Below are 24954 nucleotides of genomic sequence, written 5' to 3' on the forward strand. Positions count from 1 at the left end.
TGGAGTGTATTAGCCCATATGAATTCTCTATTCCTGAGATGCTGCCTAACCTGCTGTGCTTTGACCAGCAACACATTTGCAGCATATGTTGCTTCTGATCTTCTCTGGAAGCTGGTATCCATTACTGAAAGCAGTATCTGTTGACACCATGCGCCCCCTATAGACAGCACATGATCAAACAGCACAGAGCTGCAGAAGGATAACGTTTTGATACTGCACATGTGATAAATAGAAGGTAAGTGTGCTGTAGAATTGTTTTTTGCATGGAAGTGTGCCTTGATACTGAAAAGGTTGAGAACTTTTGCCTTAGTTTTGCAAAAGCATAACCAAACATGGATGATGAGATCTAAAAGGTACCTTACTTCTCTGAAAGGGGAGAAACATAAAATATTCTCCAAGCCTTAAGTCTTCACCCTGCCAAATTTCATACACTCACCTTTACCCATGCCACCTAATGGCTTCTATTCATCCCCCATAGCTTTTCACACCTGAAATCAAACTTTGGACATTAAGTGGCTTGGGATGGCATGGAGGTGTGTGTGTGTGTGTGTGTGTGTGAAAAAAAACGAGAGAGCAAGAACGTGAGAAGGCTGGAGGGTTCATATAATTTCAATATTTGCTGCTGGAGCCCATGGGTAAACAGCAACCTCTAAGAAATTGGCAGACTCAGGAAGCTTTCCTGACCTGGCTTTCAAATCAAGCCTGATCTCTTGGACCAATAATCTGGAGTGTATATGTCATTTTTAAAGGTCAAGTTCCCAGAACCAAGAGCTCTCCTGCTTCTGTGCACCTAAATCAGAGACAAAATCACAGCCTTTATCTAAAAACATGTTATCTTCCCAGGAACAAGTATCTGGGAATAAATAGAATAATAAACTTTTTTTAAACATCTGACAAAGACAAAGCAAAATATCGTAACTATAGCTATAATATGATGGCTTGAGGAGCCCTTTTCTGAATTCAGAAGTTCATATGATGTGGAAATTTGTTCCAATTTTCACCTCCTTGGGGCTTGCTTAGAGGCCTAAACTAAAAGCAGTCCATTCCATTGGCTAAAGTAACGTTGAATTCCTGTATAGACATAGAATGCTCTGTGGCTGATCTATGCACTTTATTGATGCTTGGTAGTCGGTTTTGATTCCAGATTTAAACCTTCTGCAGGTGTGCAAGCCTGTGACGTAACAGGTTTTCACAGTCTCAACACCACTGACCCATGAAGGGAACCGTACGAACTGAATATTTCAAAGACTGTGTTATAATTTTGTTTTATAATTAGATGAGTGACAGGTGATGTGCGATGGTGCGAGGTGACAAGTATCCACTTTCATGGAAGATATGAATGTGGTTTGAGTGGAATGTACTTCCTACAAAGTAATTACTCTATTTACTGTTATTTGCGGCATATCTTTCGCTGGCAGGTCTGGCTCTCCATTGTCCACGTTTGAACTATTCAGTGCAGAATTTGGTGGCTTGTAAAGACATAAGGCTATCAGAAAGAACAGTGTTCCCAGTACCTGAAAAAAGAAAATAAAGTAATCGCCATTGGAGCTAGCATCAACTTTAGTTATACTTTGGTGAAACAATATTAATTCCATTTTATCAGAGAACTGTTTACTGACCTATTTTCTAAAATCTATGTATCTATACTGACTAGAGTTTGGACTCAGGTCATCCAGTTAGTTGCTCCAAAGCCTCCACTCTATGCAACTGGCATGTAAAATAATATTTATTATTGGAAAAGTGAGAATCCATATTAATGCTATTGTAAATATCCTATTGTGGGCTACGTAATCATAGAATAATGCAGAATACCATTTCACTCAACATGTTTGTGACAGCCCTCTGAGGAGATGTTTCATTAATCAGGCCTACTCTGTTTTTTCATGTTCATGATGTAAAACACAAAAAGCACATGACAATTGCTATATCACTAACTCCAAGTCTGACCTGCAGCTGAAAAGCTGGACAATATTAGATTTGATTCCCTACAGTGTGGAAACAGGCCCTTTGGCCCAACAAGTCCACACCAACCCTCCGAAGTGTAACCCACCCAGAGCCATTCCCTCACTCATGCACCTATCACTGAGGGTTATTTAGCATGGCCAATTCACCTAACCTGCACATCTTTGGACTGTGGGAGGAAACTGGAATACCCAAAGGAAACCCACACAGACACAGGGAGATTATGCAAACTCCACACAGACAGTGGCCTGAAGTTGGAACCGAACCCAGGTCTCTGGCGCTACAAGGCAGCAGTGCTAACCACTGAGCCAATATGCTGCCATAAAGTTGAGGAAGGACAAAGCATGAAGGGTCAGACACCCCAGCTGAGACTCGAACCCACAATCCCTGGCTGAGAAGGTCAGTGCCTTATCCATTAGGCCACTGGGGCTACTTACTCGATTTCATTGATTTTGACTGCACAGAATTTTTTTAAAAACTTATTAAACCATATGTTCACTCAATGTTTTTTTGCCAAATAGGTAATGGAGTTAGAGATTGGGTGTTAATATATTCAACTGCATTGAAAAACGTTTTTTCTAACTATATATGATCATATATGTTACCTTATAAGTTACTCCTGCAATCAGGAGGTACATGCTCATGGCTGAATTTTGGTATATATAACACGAGCCCCTATCACCACACTGATCCTGCCATAACAAGCAAGAAATGTCGATAACTGAGCCAAAGGCAATTGGGCCGGGAATTCCACCTGTTGAAATATATATGATGGAAAGTTGATCCAATTACAGACAAAGTTAATTGACAGTTGTCTTAGATTGTTAGAACTTGAAATCATATTATTGACTATGGCATTTTAACATCAACAAGAAAGGTTAGTTGATTTAACATTCCTATCTAGTTGTTGATTATTACTGTTGAAACTAACTTTTGCTAAATAGTGAAAAGTAGAAACATTTGAATAAGCATAAAAACACTTCAATAATGTAAACTGAGCAAAATTCAAGGTCAAACACATAGTCCACCCAGCTACTCTTATTTGTACTGCACTTGGTTCAAATATAGATTCTTAAAATTGAATAGAAACAAATGCCCCAAAGAAGCTACTAATTAATTAAAGGTTTTTTTTGTAACACAGTGCTACGCCATCAAATGCACAATTTAGTTTTGTATTTCTGAAAAACTAATCTTTAGTGCATTTTCTGAAATTCGGTTCTTGATCCAAAGAATAAAATATAAGAAATAAGTTAGTTAAGGTTCAGTTAAATTTGTAGATTAAAATTTATTCAGATGCTATTATTTTGGTTTATTCTACATGAAATTGTTTATAAATAACAATAATAAATTGAATTATTTTGAATTATTCAAGTAAGCTTATATTGTGAGGGTCTCAGTTAAACAATTAGAGAAATACATTTTGATTTAAGCTGTTGCTTTACCACTAATGGCTATTGAAGTATCCTTACCTAAAGTACGGACCAAGATCCATTGAATACCAAGGGCAAATGATCGTTGACTATCAGGGACACACCTAATTAATGAAAATAAAAACCTTTGTTACACATAATTATTGCAGAACATTGTCTTCAACCCCTTCAGTAATTCTGGTTAGGCCACTATCCAATTTGGGGAACATACTTGCAATCCAGCAACTCGTAGATAGATTTTCTTTACATTAGGAGGAAATAAATGGCTTGTTGTGAGCACCGATGCATGTGCTGGGAACTTCTCTTGTATTTACAAATCAATTACATTTTTATCTTTTGAAACATTCTTGAAAATGGAAAATTGGTGAGCATTAATTGTCTTTAAAGATGTGTCTCGTTAGCATTATTGGATTTTACCACTCTTAACAGAAATCTCTTTAGAAGTGACTGGCCAGTACAGAGATGCACTGTTCCTGTACCTGTGTTACGTTGAATCACTATTTCTTTATATTAGAAACATAGAAGCTTTTAATACAGAAACACCAGTTTCCTGTTGTGTTTGCACTGGCTTTGAAAGAGTAGTTGTGCTTCATCATTGAGCTACTTTTGGGGGTCATAATCCCATAAAAGCCTTGTCCTTAAATATCTGTCCTACGTCACCACCTTTTAGGCGGAACATTCCAGACACTGACAACTCAAGTGAAAAGATACATCTCCTCAGCTCTCCAGATCTTATGTCGCGACAGCCTCTGGTTCGATGTAATTGAGAGTAAAGATTGCGAAATCATCCTTATTTTGAAAAAATATCCTCTTTGATAATCTTAGTTCTCTCTTTTCCAAGAACAGCAGTAAGCTTTCCAACCTCTCTTTATAAATCCTCGTTTCCGGGTAGCATTCTAGTAAAAATCCTGCTGCATTGTTCTAAGGCTTTTTCCGAAAGGTACGGCCCACAATATTCTAATTTATGTCTATCCGGTGATTTATAGGACTGAATTTGACCAGAAATCAGCTAAATATCCATTTTGGTGAGCTTCATAGAAACTAGAAGCAGGTATGGGCCTTTTGGTCCTTCAAGCCTTCTCTGCCATTTAACATGATCATGGTTGATCCTCCATCTCAATGTCATATTTCTACCTCTGCTTCGTACTCCTCGATGCTTTCAAAAATCATTTTAAAAATGCTCTCTTCCTTGATTACATTCAGTGACACAGACTTCACAGCCTCCTGTGTTAGAAAATTCCACGGGTTCATTTCCCTCAATTTTCGTCATCTCAGTCCTACTGTTTACCCAGTATGCCCAGACTGCATCCCCAGGTTCTAGACTCCCCAGCCAGGCAAAACCTCCTCTCTGCATCTAGTCTGTCCAAACCTGTTAGAATTTTATAAATTTCAATCAGATCCCCATTCATCATTCGCAACATGAGTGAATCCAGGCCCAGCTCAACTCTCTCCATCATACAACTGTCCTGCCTTCTGAATATCAGTCTAGTGAACCTTCACTGCACTCTCACAGAAGTACTCATCACTGTCTGGATATCTGGCACTGATGCCATATTTCACTCTTACAAATTTACCATCTAGAAGGACACAAAGATAGGTGGAGAGACAGGTAGTGTTGAGGAAGCACAGAGACTGTTGAAGAACTTGAACAGGCTAGCAGAGTATGGGAAGAAGCAGATGGAATAGAATATAGAGAAGTCCGAGGCTATGTACTTGGTCGGAAGAATAGAGGTGCGGATTATTTTCTAAATGGGGAAAGGCTCCAGAAATCTTAAGCACACAGGGACTTGCAAGTACTAGTTCAGGATTCTCCTGAGGTTAACATGCAGGTTCAGTTGGCTGTTAGGAAGGCAAATGCAATGTTAGCATTCATTTCGAGAGCACGAGAATACAAGAGCAGGGGTGTACTATTGAGGTTGTAGAAGGCTCTGGTCAGACTGCATTTGGAATATTGGTCCCGAATCGAAGGAAGAATGTGCTGGCCTCGAAGGGGGTACAGGTGAGGTTCACAAGAATGATCCCAGGAATGAAGGGCTTGTCAAACGAGGAGCAGTTGAGGATTCTGGGTCTCTACTCAAGGGAGTTTCATTGAAACTTATAGAATACTGAGAGACCTGGATACAGTGAACATGGAGAAGATGTTTCTACAAATAGGAGAGACCAAGACCTGAAGACACAGCCTCGGAGTGAAGAGAAGACCCTTTAGAACTGAGATGAGAAGGAATTTCTTCAGCTATGAGTGGGGAATCTGTTGAATCCATTGCTGCAGAAGGCTCTGGAGGTCAGGTTATTGAATGTCTTTATAGATAGATAGATAGATTCTCAATTAGTAAGGGGATCAAGGATTATGTGGAAAAGGCAGCAGAATGGGGTTGAACCTTGATTGAATAGAGGAGCAAACCCAATGGGCCAAATAGCCTAATTCTGGTCCTGTATCTTATGTTCTTATGGACAAGGGCAGCAGATACATGGGCACACCACCACTTGCAAGTTCTCCTCTAAGTGTCTCACCATTTTGACTTGGAAATATATCCTTGTTCCTTCAGTGTCACAGGGTGGAGCTCCCTTCCTGATGGCATTGTGGGTGTACCTACACCAAATAGATTAGAGCAGTTCAAGAGCCAGCTTCCCAAGTGCAACTAGAGATGGTAATAAATGCTAGCCCAGCCATCACTGCCCACATTCTATGAATGAATTAAAAGATGGTATGCAGCAGGCCAAGTGTTGTCAGTCTGGAGGTGTCTTGCACAGCTCCTGTCACTTATCCCAGGTCCCTGTCTCAGGTGACAATCTCAGGATTGGGTGACAGAGCAGAGACTATGATACCAGACCCTGACATTGATCAGCGACTACCACCCAGTTCACTATGGCATCCACATTCTGAAGGAAGATCCAGCAACACTGTAAAACATCAACAATTTTCTCTGCTCCACCAGGGTAAGTGTAACCATCTTCTTTCCTCACAGCCATTCTATCTTTGTTACTGCAGCAACCTCCCACCAAGGCTTGTTTTCTACCACTTTCTCTATTGCTTGTAACAACTTTCCTCAGTCATTTTCACTCGTCCTAACAGCCCACACTACATATCCTATCAGGCCTTAGACCTGCCTAGCCACTCAGTCACCACCCATTCCCAACCTGCACCAGCACTAAAACTGGGCCAGATACTTTCATCTCACTCAATTCCCTCAAATTCTCTCATTCCAGGGGAAAATATCTCATGTTAGGACGTGACAGTCAGGACAGGCTGCTCTTGTGGTGAGGCATAAACCCCCATGTCCTGCTAACCAGTAAGGATCATTGCCCATCGCTATGTTGCGCTCCTATTACTTTGAATGTACTTGTGACATGCCTGAACTTCTACTGTTTGTTCACAATGGATTCTTATTTGTTTCATGAAGGTATGAGTGGATCTGCATGTTCTCAGCAGCCAAAAGGCAGGTCCTGCAACACTACTCCTCTTCCACCTCTGAGGAAGAAGCCACAGATCCCTCAGAGGATTGCCTCCTTTATCCTTCTGCACTGCCATCTTAGTAGGAACTATTGGTAGATTAAAGTCAGCAGCATGTGCTGGTGAACACAGCACTGCCCGTATTTCTGCAGCTGGCCAAGGAAGGAATGCCCGGGTCTTTGGCACTTACAGGACTGTTGGAGGCTTGGCTCGATGGTGTTAGAAATTCAGAACTTGATCGAAATATAGAAGCACAGGATCTGCAGATCCCCTCATTATTTCTGCCATTTTTCTCCCCCCCCTCCTTCAAAACACATCTTAAGCTTTAACTTTTGCTTGCCTGCCCTAATATTTCTTGCGAGGCTTATGTTCAATAACGTTTCTGCAAAGCTCCTCAAGATGTGCAACAACATTAGGGGCATTACATTATTCAGGTTGTTACTTTATTTGCATCTATGTTTGTTTGCTAACTCTAAACTTAAAATTATTTAGAAAGATAGCAACATAGAAGATTGGAGCAGGAGGAGGCCATTCAGCCCTACAAGACTGCCCACCATTCATTACGATCATGGCTGAGCGTCCAACTCCATAGCCTAATCCTGCTTTCTCCCTCTAACCTTTGATTCCATTCACCCCAAGTGCTAGCTGCTTCTTGAATACATTCAATGTTTGGGCATTAATACATTCCTATGGTAACGAATTTCACCGGCTCACCACTCTTTGGGTGAAGACATGTCTCCTTATCGCCGTTCTAAATGGTCCATTCTGAATCCTCACACTGTGACCCCTGGTCTGGACACCAACCATTGGGAACATCCTCCCTGTATCTACCCTGCTAGTCCTATCAGAATTTTATCAGTCTCTATGAGATCCCCCTTCATGCATCGGAACTCCAGCAAAACGTAAATGTAAAAATAACTTCTCACTTCATTATGCTTAAATTGAAAAGATCTTCTAAAGTAATTACAAAGGCAAGCAAGAATGATTCTCTTAATGGCTAGTAACCAACTACCATAAAGGCAGAATGTCAGAGACTCTAACTCTGTTCCAACTTATATTATAGTCTAACCCAAAAGATGCAATTATTGTAAAAGGCTGAAGTTTGCAGATGCTGGGAAATGCTAGAAGTGTTTACCAAGTCAGGCAGTTTGTCTCCACAAGTGCTGCCTGACCTGCCAAAAGAAATAGACAATTCTATAACAAATTAAATTTATAGCACATCTTTGCTGCTGTACACATTTATTATACTCTCTAATAAATTACTCATTTGGCAATGCTGCTAACCAAACCTGAAAACTTACAATAAAACTGAAATGAATTTGCAGATTTTATTTTAAAAAGAAAAAGAATTTGCATTAGGATAGAAAGAGTGAGTATAATGGGCTGCTAAATAACCTTATTACCTCAGAGTTGCGGTGAGTGCAGGAATACTACCCAGAAATGTGAAAAAAATCACAACGAAAAATAGCACCAGGAAGAGAGGCATGTGGGAACACGAGGAGTTACACTTTCCAGATTGCGCAGTACCTTGCCCAGATTGAAGGTTCTCCATAACACAGAGACAATTGTGGTAAAGCTAAAAATAAAACAATGCAAATAATAATTACATAAAGTCTCAGGTTGTGTGTACATTGCTCATGTTCAATTCATTGATTAGAAGAAAAGGAACTTGCACCACCACAAATACACTGTATACCTCTTCATTTTGCCTGAAACCTGGAGTTAGTGCGGGAATTCAGGTTAGTCCAACCAGTATATACATACACCGAGACTCAGAAGATCTCAGTCATTTAAAGACATCATCCCTCCCATTAACTCTCAGCACTCTAACAAATTGCATGCATCAATAAAGTGAAGAATTACAAGCCTATAAATGATCTCAAATTATATATTCAATGCCAATTTAAGATTTTTTTGGTAAATAATTATTATTATCCATAAAAGGTATTTTTCCATTGACATTATAATGTGCAGACTAGATGGTTATTAGATGACATTTACCACAGGTTCATAATGAGGAAATATCCTACCTTGCTTAATCTCATTTATCTTCCTTTGACAAAAACAAAGAAGCCTTTAAATTAAGGAGTCGTAGGATTCCTGCAGTGTGGAAGCAGGCCACTTGGCCTATGGAGTCCACACCGACTCTCCAAAGAGCACCCCATTCCAGACATTCTCCCCCTACTGGGTAACTCTGCATCTCCCATAGCCATCCATCTAATCTGCACATCCCTGGACACTCTGGGGAATTTAACATGGCCAATCCACCTAACCTGCATATCTTTGGACTGTGGGAGGAAACTCATGCAGACATAGGGAGAACTTGCAAACGCCAAATAGACAATCACCCCTGGCTAGAATTGAACCGAGGTTCTTGGTGCTGTGAGGTAGCAGTGATAACCACTGAGCCATCCCGTTGCTATTATATTTATAAGCAATCTGAATCCAAAACAGTGAAGAAGAAAGTCACTAAAAGAAAGAAAATCGTGGGTGCTGGCAAAAACTAGGGAGACAAGAGTGCTTTAAGGGTTAGTGCTTGGATTCATAAAACCTTGTGAGTAGTCCAGTGTCAGAGATTAATTTACGAGGAAAATTGATTTTCAAACATTCAATTGGTCTAGCTTCAGCAGCAATTCAGGCAGTAGGTTCCAGCCTTCCTGTGACGATGACTTTACCTCTGTAAAAATGTACTGAACTATAGCAAGTAAATATTTAATCTCTGACCATAATGAAAAGACAAATAGTTTGGTGGACATGGAGAATGCATGGAGGGTTCATGTGGTACAGTGGTACCATTCCTATCATTGAGCCAGTAGGTCTGGGTTGGAGTTTAATTTGTCAAAGGTTTGCTAGCATTTGTCTGAACAGACTGAACATGAAAGGAAGCAAAACAATATTAATTAATTAAAATGACATGTTGGGATTGTCAAATGGGCTCTTTTTTCTCTTGTAAGCATCTGGTCTTTTTACTTTGTGTTTTAATAAAACTAGGTATTGAAATGAGAAATTCCTGTTTTAAAAATAAGTGTTTGATAGGGCAGTGGTAGAATTTTAAGCAAGTAACCTGACACTTATGGTGGACATTGTGGAAACAACTACTTGAACAAGCAGCAATTAAAGTTTGACTGGAGATGATTTGAAGCTATAGAGGTATATTGATGCAGCTTTTGCTAATAACAATAAGTTGATTGGTCTATGGACTAGTCACCAGCTATCAATAGACCTTCTTGCTTGCCAACAACTGTTTGATTGGTTCTCACATAACTGAACAGGCTTGAAGCTGTGAATAAGTTGCAGAAAGAGCGAGAGAGACAGAAATATTTATTTCTACTCCAACTCAGGCATGGTCTCTGTTATTTGCAGTCAAAGCTCAACATAAACCTGAGGAAAATCAGTTCATTTTTCCTGCAAAGATTATAGTGGTTCTGACTTTTGACTGATAAGTCAGAGACCTTTTATAAGTAAACTGACCATCTTGTATCTCTCAGCAACCAATGGAAGCTCTCAAAGATAACTGAAGCAATGTGCTCGCCAACCAGAGTTATAAAGATAATCTCAACAACAGTATCTGTGACCAACAATTACTGAATTGTCTTTCCAGATTCCCCTCTCTGTCCATAACTGGTTTTACTGTCTGTATAAGGGAAAGCTTATAAGGGGATTACAATTTTAATTAGTACTGTTATCTGGCCCTGTTTACTGGTAATAAAGTCTAATTATCTTTAATATATAGTAATTCTTCTGCTGTGCAAAAACCTAGTCTGCAGATTCAATCAAGCAAATGGGGAAATTTTGCATACTTTTAAAAATCTTTAACTTTTGTGGTGACTCCAGGAATAGTGGGCTTGATTTCCATTACACTACCCCAGTGATCTGTAACATGCTCCATAACTGTTTGATATGATATATTTAAATATCCATCATGCATTTTTTGTTTAATTAGTTAAAAAGAAAAATTTGTTCATTCTGTTTAAAGGCTGTAAGTACATGCAATTAAAAAAGAATTCCAGTCCTTTACAGAGGCTGTCAACTAATACACAAAGTAGAAACTAGAAAAAATACCTTTCTGCCATTGTCCAACAATGTTGTATTCAATTCTGTACATCCAGCATGGCATGGGGAGTAGTACATTAAACCATTTTCTCCACAAACTGGGTGATATAATTCCATTGAACAGTTACACTCTGTATTGCAAGCTGCAGTCACATTAACTGGACCATTATAAAAACTGTGGAAAGCAATGTCTCAGCATCAATCAGCACATTCCCTGGTTAATTGCATCACTGAAGCCTTAAACAAGTATAAATCAAACAATTAATGTATTTATGCATCTTCCACATTTCATCTTAACAGTAGTGGGGTAATCTTTTCCATTATACTACCCTAGAAAGTCGCAACAATCTTCACATCTACTCAATAGAATATTGAACGGGGTTAACAGAATAAAGTATTCCTATTCATTCATATCTATTTATACATACCAATATTATGCAATCCGTAATAAGATGGAAGATTTCTGCAAATTATGCACTAAATATGTATCTCCTCCTTAAATTTACTCAATGTCCCAGCATCCACCACAGTCTGGGATAATGAATTCGACAGGTTCACGACGATTTGAGTGAAGTAATCTCTCCTCAGCTCTGTTTTAAACCTGCTACTCCTGATCCTAAACCTATGACCTCTCAATAAATGACAATGCCTCTTCTTGTTGAACCTCATAAATGGTTCATTCTCTGCCACTTGAACTAAACAGACCCCACACACTCTGTATAGAAAGAAGGATTTGCAACACCCAAACAACTAGTAGCCCCACAAGACATAAGATAGACAAGTTAAAATGAAGCAGATAATGAATAAGTATGCAGAGGAGATGAGAAATGAAACTCTGTCTGCACCAGAGAAGAAGTGGTAAGAAAATGTCTGAACAACTTTCAAATTGACAAATGGTTTTTGTACAAGTACTAAGATAGTTCAGTTAGGCATTTTGTTTGAAATATGAGAGCATATATAGTTCCACTATTTTCTCAGATTCCAAAGTAAATAAATTGTGAAATCTTGACTTAATTTTCAAAGGTGTATTATTTACTAATCTTGTTGACCATTAGAAAATAGATACTCCCTTGCTTTAATGATTGAATACCAAAACTATATTAAAGTTTTAAAATTACCAAGTTTATAATTAGATATGTGCTCATACCTGCCATTGAAAGTAGAAGTGATTCCAGCCACAGGCACGTTCGGGCAGTGAATGCAGACTATGAAAATAGCTAGCAAGCCAAAGAACGTACAAAACAGACAAAACTTGATGATCCCAGCACAACGGAGTTTTAATTTATTCACAATAAATCCGCCAAGGAAAGTACCACCTCCACCTGCTGGGACTACAAGGTAGCCTAAAATTGGGGAAAGCAACAAAAAGGTCATTACAAATCCATTTAATTTAGATTAAGCAAGTGATCACCTATGTATTCTCAGTTTTTGACCATTATGTGTCTTTGCAGAAAATGAGATGTGGTTGCTAACAATCATTCAAATAATTTAACATTCCTTATAGGCACAGATGAGCATATATACTTAATAGAAAACGAAAGAACAGTGGATGAGGGAAATCAGAAACTAAAATAGAAATTACTGCAAATGCTCAGCAGGTCTGGCAGCCCTGGGAATATATCCTCCTTAGTCAAACTTCACCAAGTACATGATGACAAGCAATTGGATTACTCATCAATATGTAATTAGACTTCACTCTTTGAAATATAAAGCATAAATATTCATTTAATTGAGGCATCAGCTGCAACCTAAGTCATGTTTTGGATTTTTTTTGGGGAGCTCAAAAAAGGTCTGATTAAAGTTCCCAGACAATGATCAAGGACAGTTTAAGCACAATTTAAAACCTGAGCTCAGTACAACATTAATTTCCAAATCTAGAATTGACATACTGTACCCTTCTACCTAATTCCACAGAGCACCCACAAGGAGCAACTGTGGAAATGGACCAACAAAAGGGAAAAAAAAATTGACGTGTTTTTCAGCTGGGGCCTGAAATAGAGCCAAGGCAGACTGGGGAAAATCTGCAATTCTCCCAGGGAAAAACAGGGAAGGTTGATACAGCTAAATTGCTGGGTCGCGAGGAGAGGACTCAGAAGAGATTTACCAAGATGTTGCCGAGTATGGAAGGTTTGCGATATAAGGAAAGGTTGGTAAGGCTTGGACTTTATTCACTGGAATGTAGGAGGTTGAGAGATTACAGATCTGACAGAGGCTTATAAAATCATGAGGAAAATAGATAGGGTTCATGGTAGGTATCTTTTCCCTGGGATAGGGCTTTCAAGATGACGAGGCACATTTTTAAGGGGAGAACAGAGAAAGATTTAAAGAAGTCAAGAGGAACAATTTGTTTATACAAAGGGTGGTTCGCGTGTGCAATGAATTTCCTGAGGAACTGGTGGATATGGGCAAGCACATGAATAGGAAAGATTTGGAGGGATGTGGCCCAGGAGCAAGCAGGTGGGACTAGTTTAGTTTGGGATTATGCTCAGTATTGACCGAGTTGGATTGAAAGATCTGTTTCTGTTTGACTCTATTACTCTATGAGACAGTTCCTGCTCAGAGACATAGATTTATTCATTAACATTCATGTCAAAACATCATGAAATAAGGCACTACACAAGATGAATAAGGAAATCAACCATTGTACCAGGTTTCATTGTCTTTTTAAGTATAAAAATGTCATTTCCATTATTTGATACAAAATACACATAATTTGTTATCAGTATAGAAATCATGTAATTAGTTGTAATTATAAACTGTGATCTATTGGTTAATGAACAATTCCACTGTTTTTGATAGCAAAAGAAAATCTGTCACACAATTATCATAGAATGGAATCCCTATTGTGTGGAAGCAGGCCGTTCAGTCCATCAAGTCCACTCCAACCTTCTATTGAACATCTCATTAAAACCAACCCTGGATACTATGGGCAATTTAGCACAGCCAATCCACCTACTCTTTGCTACCTTCCCCTCCCTCACCTATCAACTTCATCTTCATCCCCTCCCCCACTCACATATTGTACTCTATGCTACCTTCTCCCCACCACCATCCTCCTCTCATTTATTGCTCTACCCTTCAGGCACTCTGCCTCTTTCCTGATGAAGGGCTTTTGCCTGAAACGTCGACTTACCTGCTCCTCGGATGCTGCCTGAACTGCTGTGCTTTTCCAGCACCACTCTAATCCAGAATCTGGTTTCCAGCATCTGCAGTCATTGTTTTTACCTAATCCACCTAACCTGCACATCTTTGGATTGGGAGAGGAAACCCACCTAGATACAAGGAGAATGTACAAACTCCACTCAGAGAGACACCCGAAGGTGGATTTGAAGCTGCACCCCACCCACACCCATCAGTCACTACAATTTAGAAATGGCCTGGTTTGTTAATATTTATATTGAATCTCTGCTTTTGGGCTCTTATTCTCATATCTTTATGACGGTTTCATGATGAGTTTGATTATTTATATTTTACTGGATCTCTCTTCACTAATAAATGCCAATAACACTAAATAAAATGTAGGCCAGACACTGAAAGTATAATTACAGACTACATAATATAGGAAATGTACAAAGAGGAAAAAGATATCAGATCTCTTGCACACGATGGAGGAATGTAGAATGGGGTTAATTCAAACCAGTATATTGTGTTGGTGTATGGCCAAGTGTAAACATAATTTGTAGGTTAGATTGCTTGAAATTGGACGCATGTAGTTCAGACAAAGTAAAAGTGCAGAACAGCAGGCCTGGTTATATCCACAATACACAATGACATATCTGGTACCAAAGAATAACATCCCACATTAACTCGACCCATCAACTTGCAGTGATGCCTGGGTTAGGCTTGATGAGTTAGTGCGCAGACTAAAATTACAGGGCTATACTAAATGAAGAGAAAAACACTGGCAATAACAAGAGATTTACGAAACCATATGCCGAAGTGCATCTTTAGAACCAGATGTGACCTCATTCGAAATTATATTTTGCTATTAAAGTTCTCACTGGAATAGACCAAGACCACATTTAACAACTAAGAATATGAACAGCCATTATTCACTGTGTACCAGAAGCAACGAGATTGTACACAACCATTAATCTGTATCATGGTCCAATGCATCTTAACCATCATAAAATCAGAAGATTAACTTCAACAGAGAGTATCGAAGAGTCAGTTATACTGCAGCATCATCCATCCATTGGAATGACAAACTACCCTAATGAGGATACAACGACCTGCATGCTAAGTACCTTAAGCAGCAGATTATATAGCAATGCACTGCTGCAATGAATGGGTTGGAATAGAACTTCACAGCCAAGTGCTTTATCTCCTGTCCCCTCAATTTTTCATTGCAACCTACAAGGGTAAATCAGAAGCACGGTGAAATACCACAACTGCCAAAGCAAAGTACCTCATTAGCATGTACGACCTCCTGAAGGCAACTAGGAATTCTCAAGTTTTGCCTTGCCCTGTGACACATTCCGCAGAAAGAATAAGAGCAACAAGTCCATATGAACTGTCTTGCCTTTGAATTCTTGATTAAATCACACACAATCACAAACTGAACTTCTATTTCTTCACAATTATTGATGGATATTCTGGAATTTGCTCTCCAACAAAGTGAGAGTGTATCATCACAATGCCCATAGCAGGTCAAAGGAAGGTCCATCAACAGCTTCAAAGGGAGAATGTTAAAAATGTTGCACCTGAGAAAATATATCGGATGACAGCAGCAATATGACCATCTCACTGCCATTTTTCACTATTGTGTTAAGTGGCTCAGGTGAATAAAACATAATGTAAATACTCATTGACTCCATTATTAAAACTGTTGCAAAATAAATCTAAACAACTCATGTATTCTATTCTTACCAAATAGGGTTGCAGCTTGTGAGGCACTCAGACTAAACTGGGATTCAAGGAACTTGGGACCGAATGTAGACATGCCAGCTATTAGAGTGGCCTCTGTCGCTCCTGACAGACAGAGAAAGATGAAGGTTGGATTCCTCAGCAATAGCAATGCTGACCTGTGGACAGAAAGATACGGTCATGCTGTTAAGAGATGTATCAACAGTATAAGTGTCACTTTTTCTTCCTCATTCCTTCTTGTTTTCTGCAGTGCACCGAAACAAATGAAATAGAAAGCCATTAAAATTAAGATATCACGTGTAATGATGAAGGCAACATTAAACGGACACACAACAATTTAGGATTTGTCCTTGGCTTTCTTTAAGTTCTCAGTCATATATGTTCTGGGAGGGGTGGCTAGGAGTTGGAGTCCAAGTTGAATCTGACTTTCCTTGTGAGAAAATCACCCTCTTTCTCCTACCAGTGAAAAAGGGAATTTTCAGAAATAGTGGTGAGACTCTGAATCCAGGACATCGATGTCATTTATAAAGATCCCTGTAGCCTCCCCAACTCTGAAAATCTGGACCAATACTCCAGGTTGGGTCTGGCCCAGAATGTATGCTGTTGATGCATTAGTTTTTCATTTTTCAATTCCAATCACCTTGAAAATCATGGATGAGACACATTTTTCTTCAATTAAACTTTGGGGAAATTAATTCCATTATTGGGGGTTATTATTGCTATTAATTCAAAAACTCAGCTAATGTCCTGGGGACCCAGGTTCAAATTCCAACAGGGTAGGTGATGAAATTTGAATTCAATGGAAAACATCTGGAGTTAAGAATCTACTATGACCATGAAATCTTTGCCGATTGTTGGAAAAACCTATCTGGATTCAGGGAAGGAAATCTAACCCTCACCTGGGTATAGACTACATGTGACTCCAGATCCACAGTAATGTGGCTGACTTTCAAGTGCATTCTCAAATGGCCTCGCAAGCCACTCAGTTGAATCAGTCTCTATGAAATCTCAACAGAGAAATGAAACTGGACAGACCATCAACCCAGACACCGAAAAAGCCAACGACAGACACGGCCCTGTCAACACTGCAAAGTCCTCCTCACTAACATCTCTGAGCTTGTGCCAAAACTGAGAGAGCTGTCTCACTGAAGAGCCAAACAACAGGATGACCTAGTCATACTCATGCAATCATACCTTACAGACACAGTGTCCCATCACCATTCCTGGATATGTCCTGTCCCACAAGCAGGACAGGGGTAGCAGCACATTGCTATACAGTCAGGATGAAGTTGCCCTCCTCAACATTCTGGGGGTTACCATTGACCAGAATCTCAATTGGACTCACTATATAAATGCGGTGGCTACAAGAACTGATCAGAGGAATAGAATACTGTGGCAAGTAAATCACCTCCTGACTCTTAAAGCCTTACCACCATTTACAAAGCACAAGTCAGGAGTGTGATGGAATATTCCCCACTTGCCTGGATGGGTGCAGCTCCAACAACACTGAAAAAGCTTGACCCCATCCAGGTCAAAGCAACCTACTTGATTAGAGCTGAAAATGTGTTGCTGGAAAAGCGCAGCAGGTCAGGAAGCATCCAAGGAACAGGAAATTCGACGTTTCAGGCATAAGCCCTTCATCAGGAATGAGGAAAGTGTGTCCAGCCTGCTGGACACACTTTCCTCATTCCTGATGAAGGGCTTATGCCCGAAACGTCGAATTTCTTGTCCTTGGATGCTGCCTGACCTGCTGCGCTTTTCCAGCAACACATTTTCAGCTCTGATCTCCAGCATCTGCAGACCTCACTTTCTCCAACCTACTTGATTAGCACCACATCCACAAAATTCCACCACTGATGCTCAGTTGCAGCAGTTTTTGAATTAATAGCAATAATGCTCAGTAGCAGCAGTGCGCATTACCTACCAGATGCACCACAGAAATTCACCAAAGATCTCTAGACAGCACCTTCCAAAGCCACGACTACTTCCATCTAGAAAGACAAAGGAGCAGATACTTGCGAACACCATCACTTGCAAGCTCCACCCAAGCCATTCATCATCCTGACTTGGAAATAGATCGCCGTTCTTCCACTGTCGCTAAGTTAAAATCCTGAAACTCCCTCACTTATGGCATTGTGGATCTACTCATAGCATGTGGGCCGAAGTTGTTCAAGAAGGCAGCTTACCACCACCTACTCAACAGCTACTATGACTGGGCAATAAATGCTGATCAACCAATGACACCCAGATCCCACAAAGTTAGATGCCATTGATTCCATTCCTCTCTCTCATTTTGGCTCCAGGCAAAATGGAGCAATCATTCTGCAATCTCAACATGACACTTGACCCTGAACTGAGCACCTTGTTTCAATATCTTCACCGTCACAAAAACTGCTTCCATAGCATTTCACATCTTAGCCTTGGCTTCAACCAATCTGTTGACTTGATCCCTCACCTATTCTTCTGCTACTGTCAGAGTTGCGTATTCCAATTCTATCCTGGCTGTTCTCCACTTCTTTGACTTCCACCAATTTTAGCTCATCTGAAACACTGTTGTTTGACTCTTGCCAAGTATGTTTTGTCCATGACACTGTCTTGATGCTCAGTATTGATTTCCGATTCACTAATGTTTTAAAAACTTCATTAGCCTCGGGTGTAGGCAGTAATGCATGACACTCTGGTACATTGCTAGCTGTCACATTTAACTCTCCACCAGCCAGATTTCAAAAACAACACATGTAATAACTTAAGTTATAATAAATATCTGTGTGGGTGTGACCTCTAGAGTGTAACTGGAACAGTGGTGCATGTTCTAAGTACAGAGGAACTTTGATTATCTGAAGGACATGGGCGGGAAGTATTTCGTTCAGTTAATTGAATTCTGGATAATTGAATGCTGGATAAAATAGTTCAGCCAAGCATCAGGACCATGCGATCTTGCTGGATAATCCGATCTTCAGATAATGGAATGCCGGATAATAGACAATAGACAATAGGTGCAGGAGTAGGCCATTCTGCCCTTCAAGCCTGCTCCACCATTCAATATGATCATGGCTGATCATCCTTAACCAGTATCCTGTTCCTGCCTTATCTCCATAACCTTTGATTCCATTATCCTTGAGAGCTCTATCCAACTCTTTCTCAAATGAATCCAGAGATTGGGCCTCCACTGCCCTCTGGGGCAAAGCATTCCACACAGCCACCACTCTCTGGGTGAAGAAGTTTCTCCTCATTTCTGTTCTCTTTACTGTAGTCAGTCTATATTTGCTAGCAGCTGGAATGAAATATCAAATTGTCGAAGTAGAGAAACAGCAGAATTCCGAAAATTAAAAACTCACAGCAAAGTTAACTTGCATTTCTAAAGCACTTGCAATTTGGGAAAGTCACTCAAGATGGTTCAGAGAAATATAATCGGACAATTATCTTCAAAATTCTCATCCTGGTGATCTCTCCAATGACTCAATGCTCCCGATCACTAGGAACTCCTCCAACCTCCCAGGGATTCTCTGCTCATCTAATCCTAGCCTCCAATACATAGCTTCTCACCACAATTGGTGACCATTCCTTAAACTCTAACCTTACGAATTCTTACCCTTTTCCACTACGATCCACCTTAAAGCCTCTTTAGCAACGTTTTACAGTAGCCATTCTAACTTGTGTGTCTTAGGCTTTGTGTCAATTGTATCATTACATTCTTCCGAACGCACAGGTACTGCCAGAACTGCTGAGTTTCACCAGCAATTTCTGTTTTCATTTCAGATCTCCAGCATCTGCAGTTTTTTTTTATTTTAAAATATAAATGTGAATAACTTTAACTGTGAAATTTTAAGAACACTGACATTTTTCTACTTTCACAGTTTGACATTTCTTTCCAGCTGATGGCAAATAAAATCTTACTTTTAAAAACAAAAAGTATTTTTCCAAGTAAACATAGATGCTTCCTTTTGCCTCAAGGTATTATGTGTGTTACTTTTGAAATCTAGCTTGTGGAGTGTCAAACGTGATGCTAAGAAACTGCTGGAGTGTCATCCTTATATTATTTCCTATAAGGGAGCTTCATGAAGTTTTCAGAAACACGGTGAATTATGAGGGAAGGTTAAACTGTCTGCTCAGGTTTTCATGCCTCCTTGTATTGAATAGATATGACAGAGAGGACACAACTCCAGGATTCCTGAAAAAGCCCCATCTCTGGCGTTATGACTCACTCTGGGGTAAGTATGTGGGTAACGAGCCCACACAACCCATACCTGCTCCATTGTTGAGGTGGACATTTCCTCTACCCTCCCACACCTTTAGTTTTGATGGATGTACATGCTTTTATAGAAGATGTAGTTCATGACTTCTCAGAGAGGTTGTGATCCATGACAGCATCCTAGTACGAAGTCAGGAACCAAAAACTCAAGAAAGATGTAGCATTCCACCTTGAAGTGATTTTTCAATGCCCAAGGTTCGATTTTCTAAAAACAAACATGTAATGACCAGGTAATAAAGGAGCCAAACAAACACAAGCAGTGAAATTTGCCATAAAGAAAGCAACCATCTTTCAAATTAACCCATAGGCATTGAAAAACTAATTCAAAGGAAGATCAACCAACCAAAGCTAAGCAAACCACCCCCCCACCGACAGAAGTGTGTAAGCAAAACTTGCTGTAATCGTGGAGCTCAGATAAGCATTAATAACGAGGCCACCTGGCAAAACAGTTGTCCAGTCACCTGGACAGGAGATAGTTTGCCAAGATTGAATGTTTTGCTAAATGGGCTGAATTTTAAACAAAAGCAAAAGTTCCTGGAAAAGCTCAGCAGGACTGGCAGCAACCGTGAAGAGAATTGTTCTGAGCAAAGGTCACTGGACCCGCACCATTAACTCGGATTTCTCTTCACAGATGTTGCCAGACTTGTTGAGCTTTTCCAGCAACTTCAGCTTTTCTTTCTGATTTACATCTGCTGTTCTCTCAGGCTGAATTTTAACTCTGAGTGAATGGATTTTGTGTGAATTAAAGTCTAACTGATTTCCAGGAACCACAATGAAAACTCAGCTACCAGAAGGAATCTTGGTTAATTGTTAAGAATTATGGATTGGCTGTGCATAGCTCAATGATATGTACCACCAGTGACACCAGAATAATGGAAACAAAATGATCATACACTCTCCCCAGGTCCGTACCTAAGAAGTCGAACGTAGGAAATCTGGTCTCAATGCTTTCTGAAGAGTGAACAAGGTAATAAGAAGGACAATCTCAGAGTTGTCCTTCCACTGACTTAGCTTATCACTGAGTTGGCTTATTTTAAAATCAATACCAGAGTAACTGTCAATCTGTTTACTTTAGAGACTCCTGATGATTTGCACTTATAGACTGACCAATATAGACAGGAATCACTGAGCAAACGATTTGGAATTAGTTAAGTTAGCAGAATCTTTGCAAAAATAGGTTGCAGATTTTCTTTTCGATAAACAAGTATTCGTTTCGGAACAAGTATTTTTCTATCAGCATTTCCTATATTACATGGGGCCACCATAAAACTGGTTGATCACCTTGATTTCAAACATTATTTTTGAATTTGGCAGCTGTTTCTGTTTTTTACAGCTGGATGCACCTTCTTACTATATTTGTCTGTGACTGGAAGCAGTGGTATGGCTGACCAGGAAACACTCTGGCTGTTACTGCCCACTGTAGGATGGAGTTACAGGGTCACAATCAACCTGTCCATTCATGTTACAAACACATCTACCAAGTCCTGAAGTGGGACTTGAATCCAGAGTGTCTTCTGTCTTAGACACAGAGATATGACCACTGCACAACATGGTCTCCTTTATAGAGACTCCCTTGGACAGACATGATTAGATAATAATAATTACATTGTGCACATTACCTCGGCAAGTCCTTTAATGTCTTCCCAAAGTCTGGTTCCAGTGCTGATTGGTTGCTTCCATCCTTCAACTGATGAGCTTCAGAGACTCTCATTGTCACATAACGCTGCGACCCTAAATTACAGAAAAGTTGCTCAGCTGGGATTTTATCAAGACCACACACAGTTACAGTTTAGAATCACTTTTACTGTTTTGCTACATGGGTAAAAGTATTGGAACATCCACAATGAACTGTTAAGAATTCATTAGAGCTCCTAGTCTACTGTAGAGATGTTGAGTAGCTGATATAGACATGAGATCAAACATTTTCAAATTGCATGCATTGATGTTAGAACACAGATATGATGACACCCTGTGGTCGCAAAATGCATAGCATCAGGATTTTTATTCCCATTACCAGAAACAGTGAAGATGATCTGATAAGTATAACAGGTGAGTGAAGGAAAGCCAAGCCGTCACCTGAAAAAGTTCTGTTTATTTGATTTGAAGTGATGTGGATAGACAACTAGCCTAATTTAACTAGTCCCACCCAGCTTCAGGAAAACAACCGAGCTTGAGGAAGCTGCAAACCTCAACTGTTTAGTAATTGCTGTTTGAAATTTAAATTGGCAATTTTGAATCTTCCAATAAGAGATGAGTAGAAATCCTAGGGTGCCAAAGACAATTAAAACTAATCGCATTAACTTTGGTCAAACTGAAATAAAAAGGGACCCATCTGTTTTGCATAAATACATTTCTAAACCATGTGGAGGTAGGGTGATGCTGGTGAGGTTTGGGCATTAACACTTGTATCATTATTTTTACTATCTGTACTAGCACAAAGAAAGTTATGTGGGGTCATGAACATTTTACTTAGGTACAATACAGATTTAGGACAAATATCCCAATGAACTGATTTCCATGTTCAACATGGCTAAAAAAAAACCTAATGCTACCACAGTTCTTCCAGAAGAGCTCAGTTTGATGGATTTTGAACAGGAACTCAGCCTGTAATTGATACTGTTCAACTGACTAATACTATGATCAAAGTGCAGCAGATACAGTGATGTTGTGTTTGTGTGTCAATGCACTTCTACAGTGAGGTACACTGCTGCTAAGAAATAATTGTAACACATTCTCTGACCAACAAATAATGAGGCAAAAGTGAGGACTGCAGGTGCTGAAAACCAGAGTTTAGATCAGAGTGGTGCTGGAAGAGCACAGCAGGTCAGGCAGCATCTGAGGAGCAGGAAAATCAACGTTTTGGGCAAAAGCCTGATGATTCCTGATGAAGAGCTTTTGCCTGAAATGTCGATTACCTGCTCCTCGGATGCTGCCTGATCTGCTGTGCTTTTCCAGCATCACTCTGATCTAAACACAAGTAATGATACGAGCCTTGCTTAAATTTTGGAAGGGGACAGATTTCCCATGTAATTCATGTCATATTATACAAGATGATTTTGCAAAAATGATACATCTATATTCAAAGTTTGTGAGAAGATTTGTAGCTCGGGTGCTCGTTGTGGTTCTGTTTGCCGAGCTGGGAATTTGAATTGCAGATGTTTCGTCCCCTGTCTAGGTGACATCCTCAGTGTTTGGGTGCCTCAAGTGAAGCGCTTCTGTGATGTTTCCTCTGGCATTTATAGTGGTTTGTCTCTGCCTGCCGCTTCCGGTTGTCAGTTCCAGCTGTCCGTTGTAGTGGTCGGTATATTGGGTCCAGGTCGATGTGCTTATTGATTGAATCTGTGGATGAGTGCCATGCCTCTAGGAATTCCCTGACTGTTCTCTGTTTGGCTTGTCCTATAATAATAGTGTTGTCCCAGTCGAACTCATGTTGCTTGTCATCTGCGTGTGTGGCTACTAAGGATAGCTGGTTGTGTCGTTTCATGGCTAGCTGGTGTTCATAGATACGGATCGTTAGCTGTCTTCCTGTTTGTCCTTGTGCAGTCCTTTCATGGAATTTTGTAGGTAAAAACAATGACTGCAGATGCTGGAAACCAGATTCTGGATTAGTGGTGCTGGAAGAGCACAGCAGTTCAGGCAGTATCCAAGGTGCAGCAAAATCGACGTTTCGGGCAAAAGCCCTTTATCAGGAATAAAGGCAGTGGAGAGATAAGCTAGAGGAGGGTGGGGAGAAAGTAGCATAGAGTACAATGGGTGAGTGGGGGAGGGGATGAAGGTGATAGGAGAGAATGAGGTCTGCAGATGCTGGAGATCAGAGCTGAAAATGTGTTGCTGGAAAAGCGCAGCAGGTCAGGCAGCATCCAAGGAACAGGAGATTTGACGTTTCGGGCATAAGCCCTTCTTGAGGATGAAGGTGATAGGTCAGGGAGGAGAGGGTGGAATGGATAGGTGGAAAAGGAGATAGGCAGGTAGGACTGGTCCGGACAAGTCATGGGGACAGTACTGAGCTGGAAGCTTGGAATTAAGGTAAGGTCGGGGAAGGGGAAATGAGGAAACTGTTGAAGTCCACATTGATGCCCTGGGATTGAAGTGTTCCGAGGCGGAAGATGAGGCGGTCTTCCTCCAGGCATTTGGTGGTGAGGGAGCGGCAGTGAAGGAGGCCCAGGACCTCCATGTCCTCGGCAGAGTGGGAGGGGGTGTTGAAATGTTGGGCCACAGGGCGATGTGGTTGATTGGTGCGGGTGTCCCGGAGATGTTCCCTAAAGCGCTTTGCTAGGAGGCGCCCAGTCTCCCCAATGTAGAGGGGACCGCACCGGGAGCAACGGATACAATAAGTGATATTAGTGGATGTGTAAGTAAAACTTTGATGGATGTGGAAGGCTCCTTTAGGGTCTTGGATAGAGGTGAGGGAGGAGATGTGGGGACAGGTTTTACAGTTCCTGCGGTGGCAGGGGAAAGTGCCAGGATGGGAGGGTGGGTTGTAGGGGGGTGTGGACCTGACCAGGTAGTCACGGAGGGAACGGTCTTTGCGGAAGGCGGAAAGGGATGGGGAGGGAAATATATCCCTGGTGGTGGGGTCTTTTGGGAGGTGGCGGAAATATTGGCGGATGATTTGGTTTATGTGAAGGTTTGTAGGGTGGAAGGTGAGCACCAGGGGCATTCTGTCCTTGTTACAGTTGGCGGGGTGGGGTCTGAGGGCAGAGGTGCAGGATGCGGGCGAGATGTTTTGGAGGGCATCTTTAACCACGTTGCAAGGGAAATTGCAGTCTCTAAAGAAGGAGGCCATCTAGTGTGTTCAGTGGGGGAACTGGTCCTCCTGTGGTTTTGCTCATGCTGGGTATCGGGTCCTTCGTTCTGGTGAGCTGTTGTCTGAGTGGCTGTTGGTTTGTGTGCTGTTATGAGTCCTAGTGGTCGCAGTAGTCTGGCTGACAGTTCGGAAA

At 40.6% G+C, this 24954-nt stretch overlaps 1 protein-coding gene across 1 annotated transcript in view; it reads right to left on the minus strand.

Moving 5' to 3' along the window:
* Window positions 1–216: 216 nt before the first annotated feature.
* The window catches only part of slco4a1 (solute carrier organic anion transporter family, member 4A1), a 48813-nt gene continuing 24075 nt past the window's right edge, over window positions 217–24954 (minus strand). Inside the window, exons 4-11 of the mRNA XM_060836102.1 lie at window positions 21634–21745; window positions 15766–15920; window positions 12044–12239; window positions 10906–11071; window positions 8247–8419; window positions 3432–3496; window positions 2568–2716; window positions 217–1514 (exon numbers count right to left, since the gene is read on the minus strand). Of these exons, the coding sequence (XP_060692085.1) occupies window positions 1365–1514; window positions 2568–2716; window positions 3432–3496; window positions 8247–8419; window positions 10906–11071; window positions 12044–12239; window positions 15766–15920; window positions 21634–21745 (1166 nt within the window). The 3' untranslated portion in view covers window positions 217–1364. The remainder of the gene's footprint in view (window positions 1515–2567; window positions 2717–3431; window positions 3497–8246; window positions 8420–10905; window positions 11072–12043; window positions 12240–15765; window positions 15921–21633; window positions 21746–24954) is intronic.

Source organism: Hemiscyllium ocellatum, chromosome 15 (genome assembly GCF_020745735.1).
Source record: "Hemiscyllium ocellatum isolate sHemOce1 chromosome 15, sHemOce1.pat.X.cur, whole genome shotgun sequence".
In the NCBI taxonomy this organism is placed as follows: Eukaryota; Metazoa; Chordata; class Chondrichthyes; order Orectolobiformes; family Hemiscylliidae; genus Hemiscyllium; species Hemiscyllium ocellatum.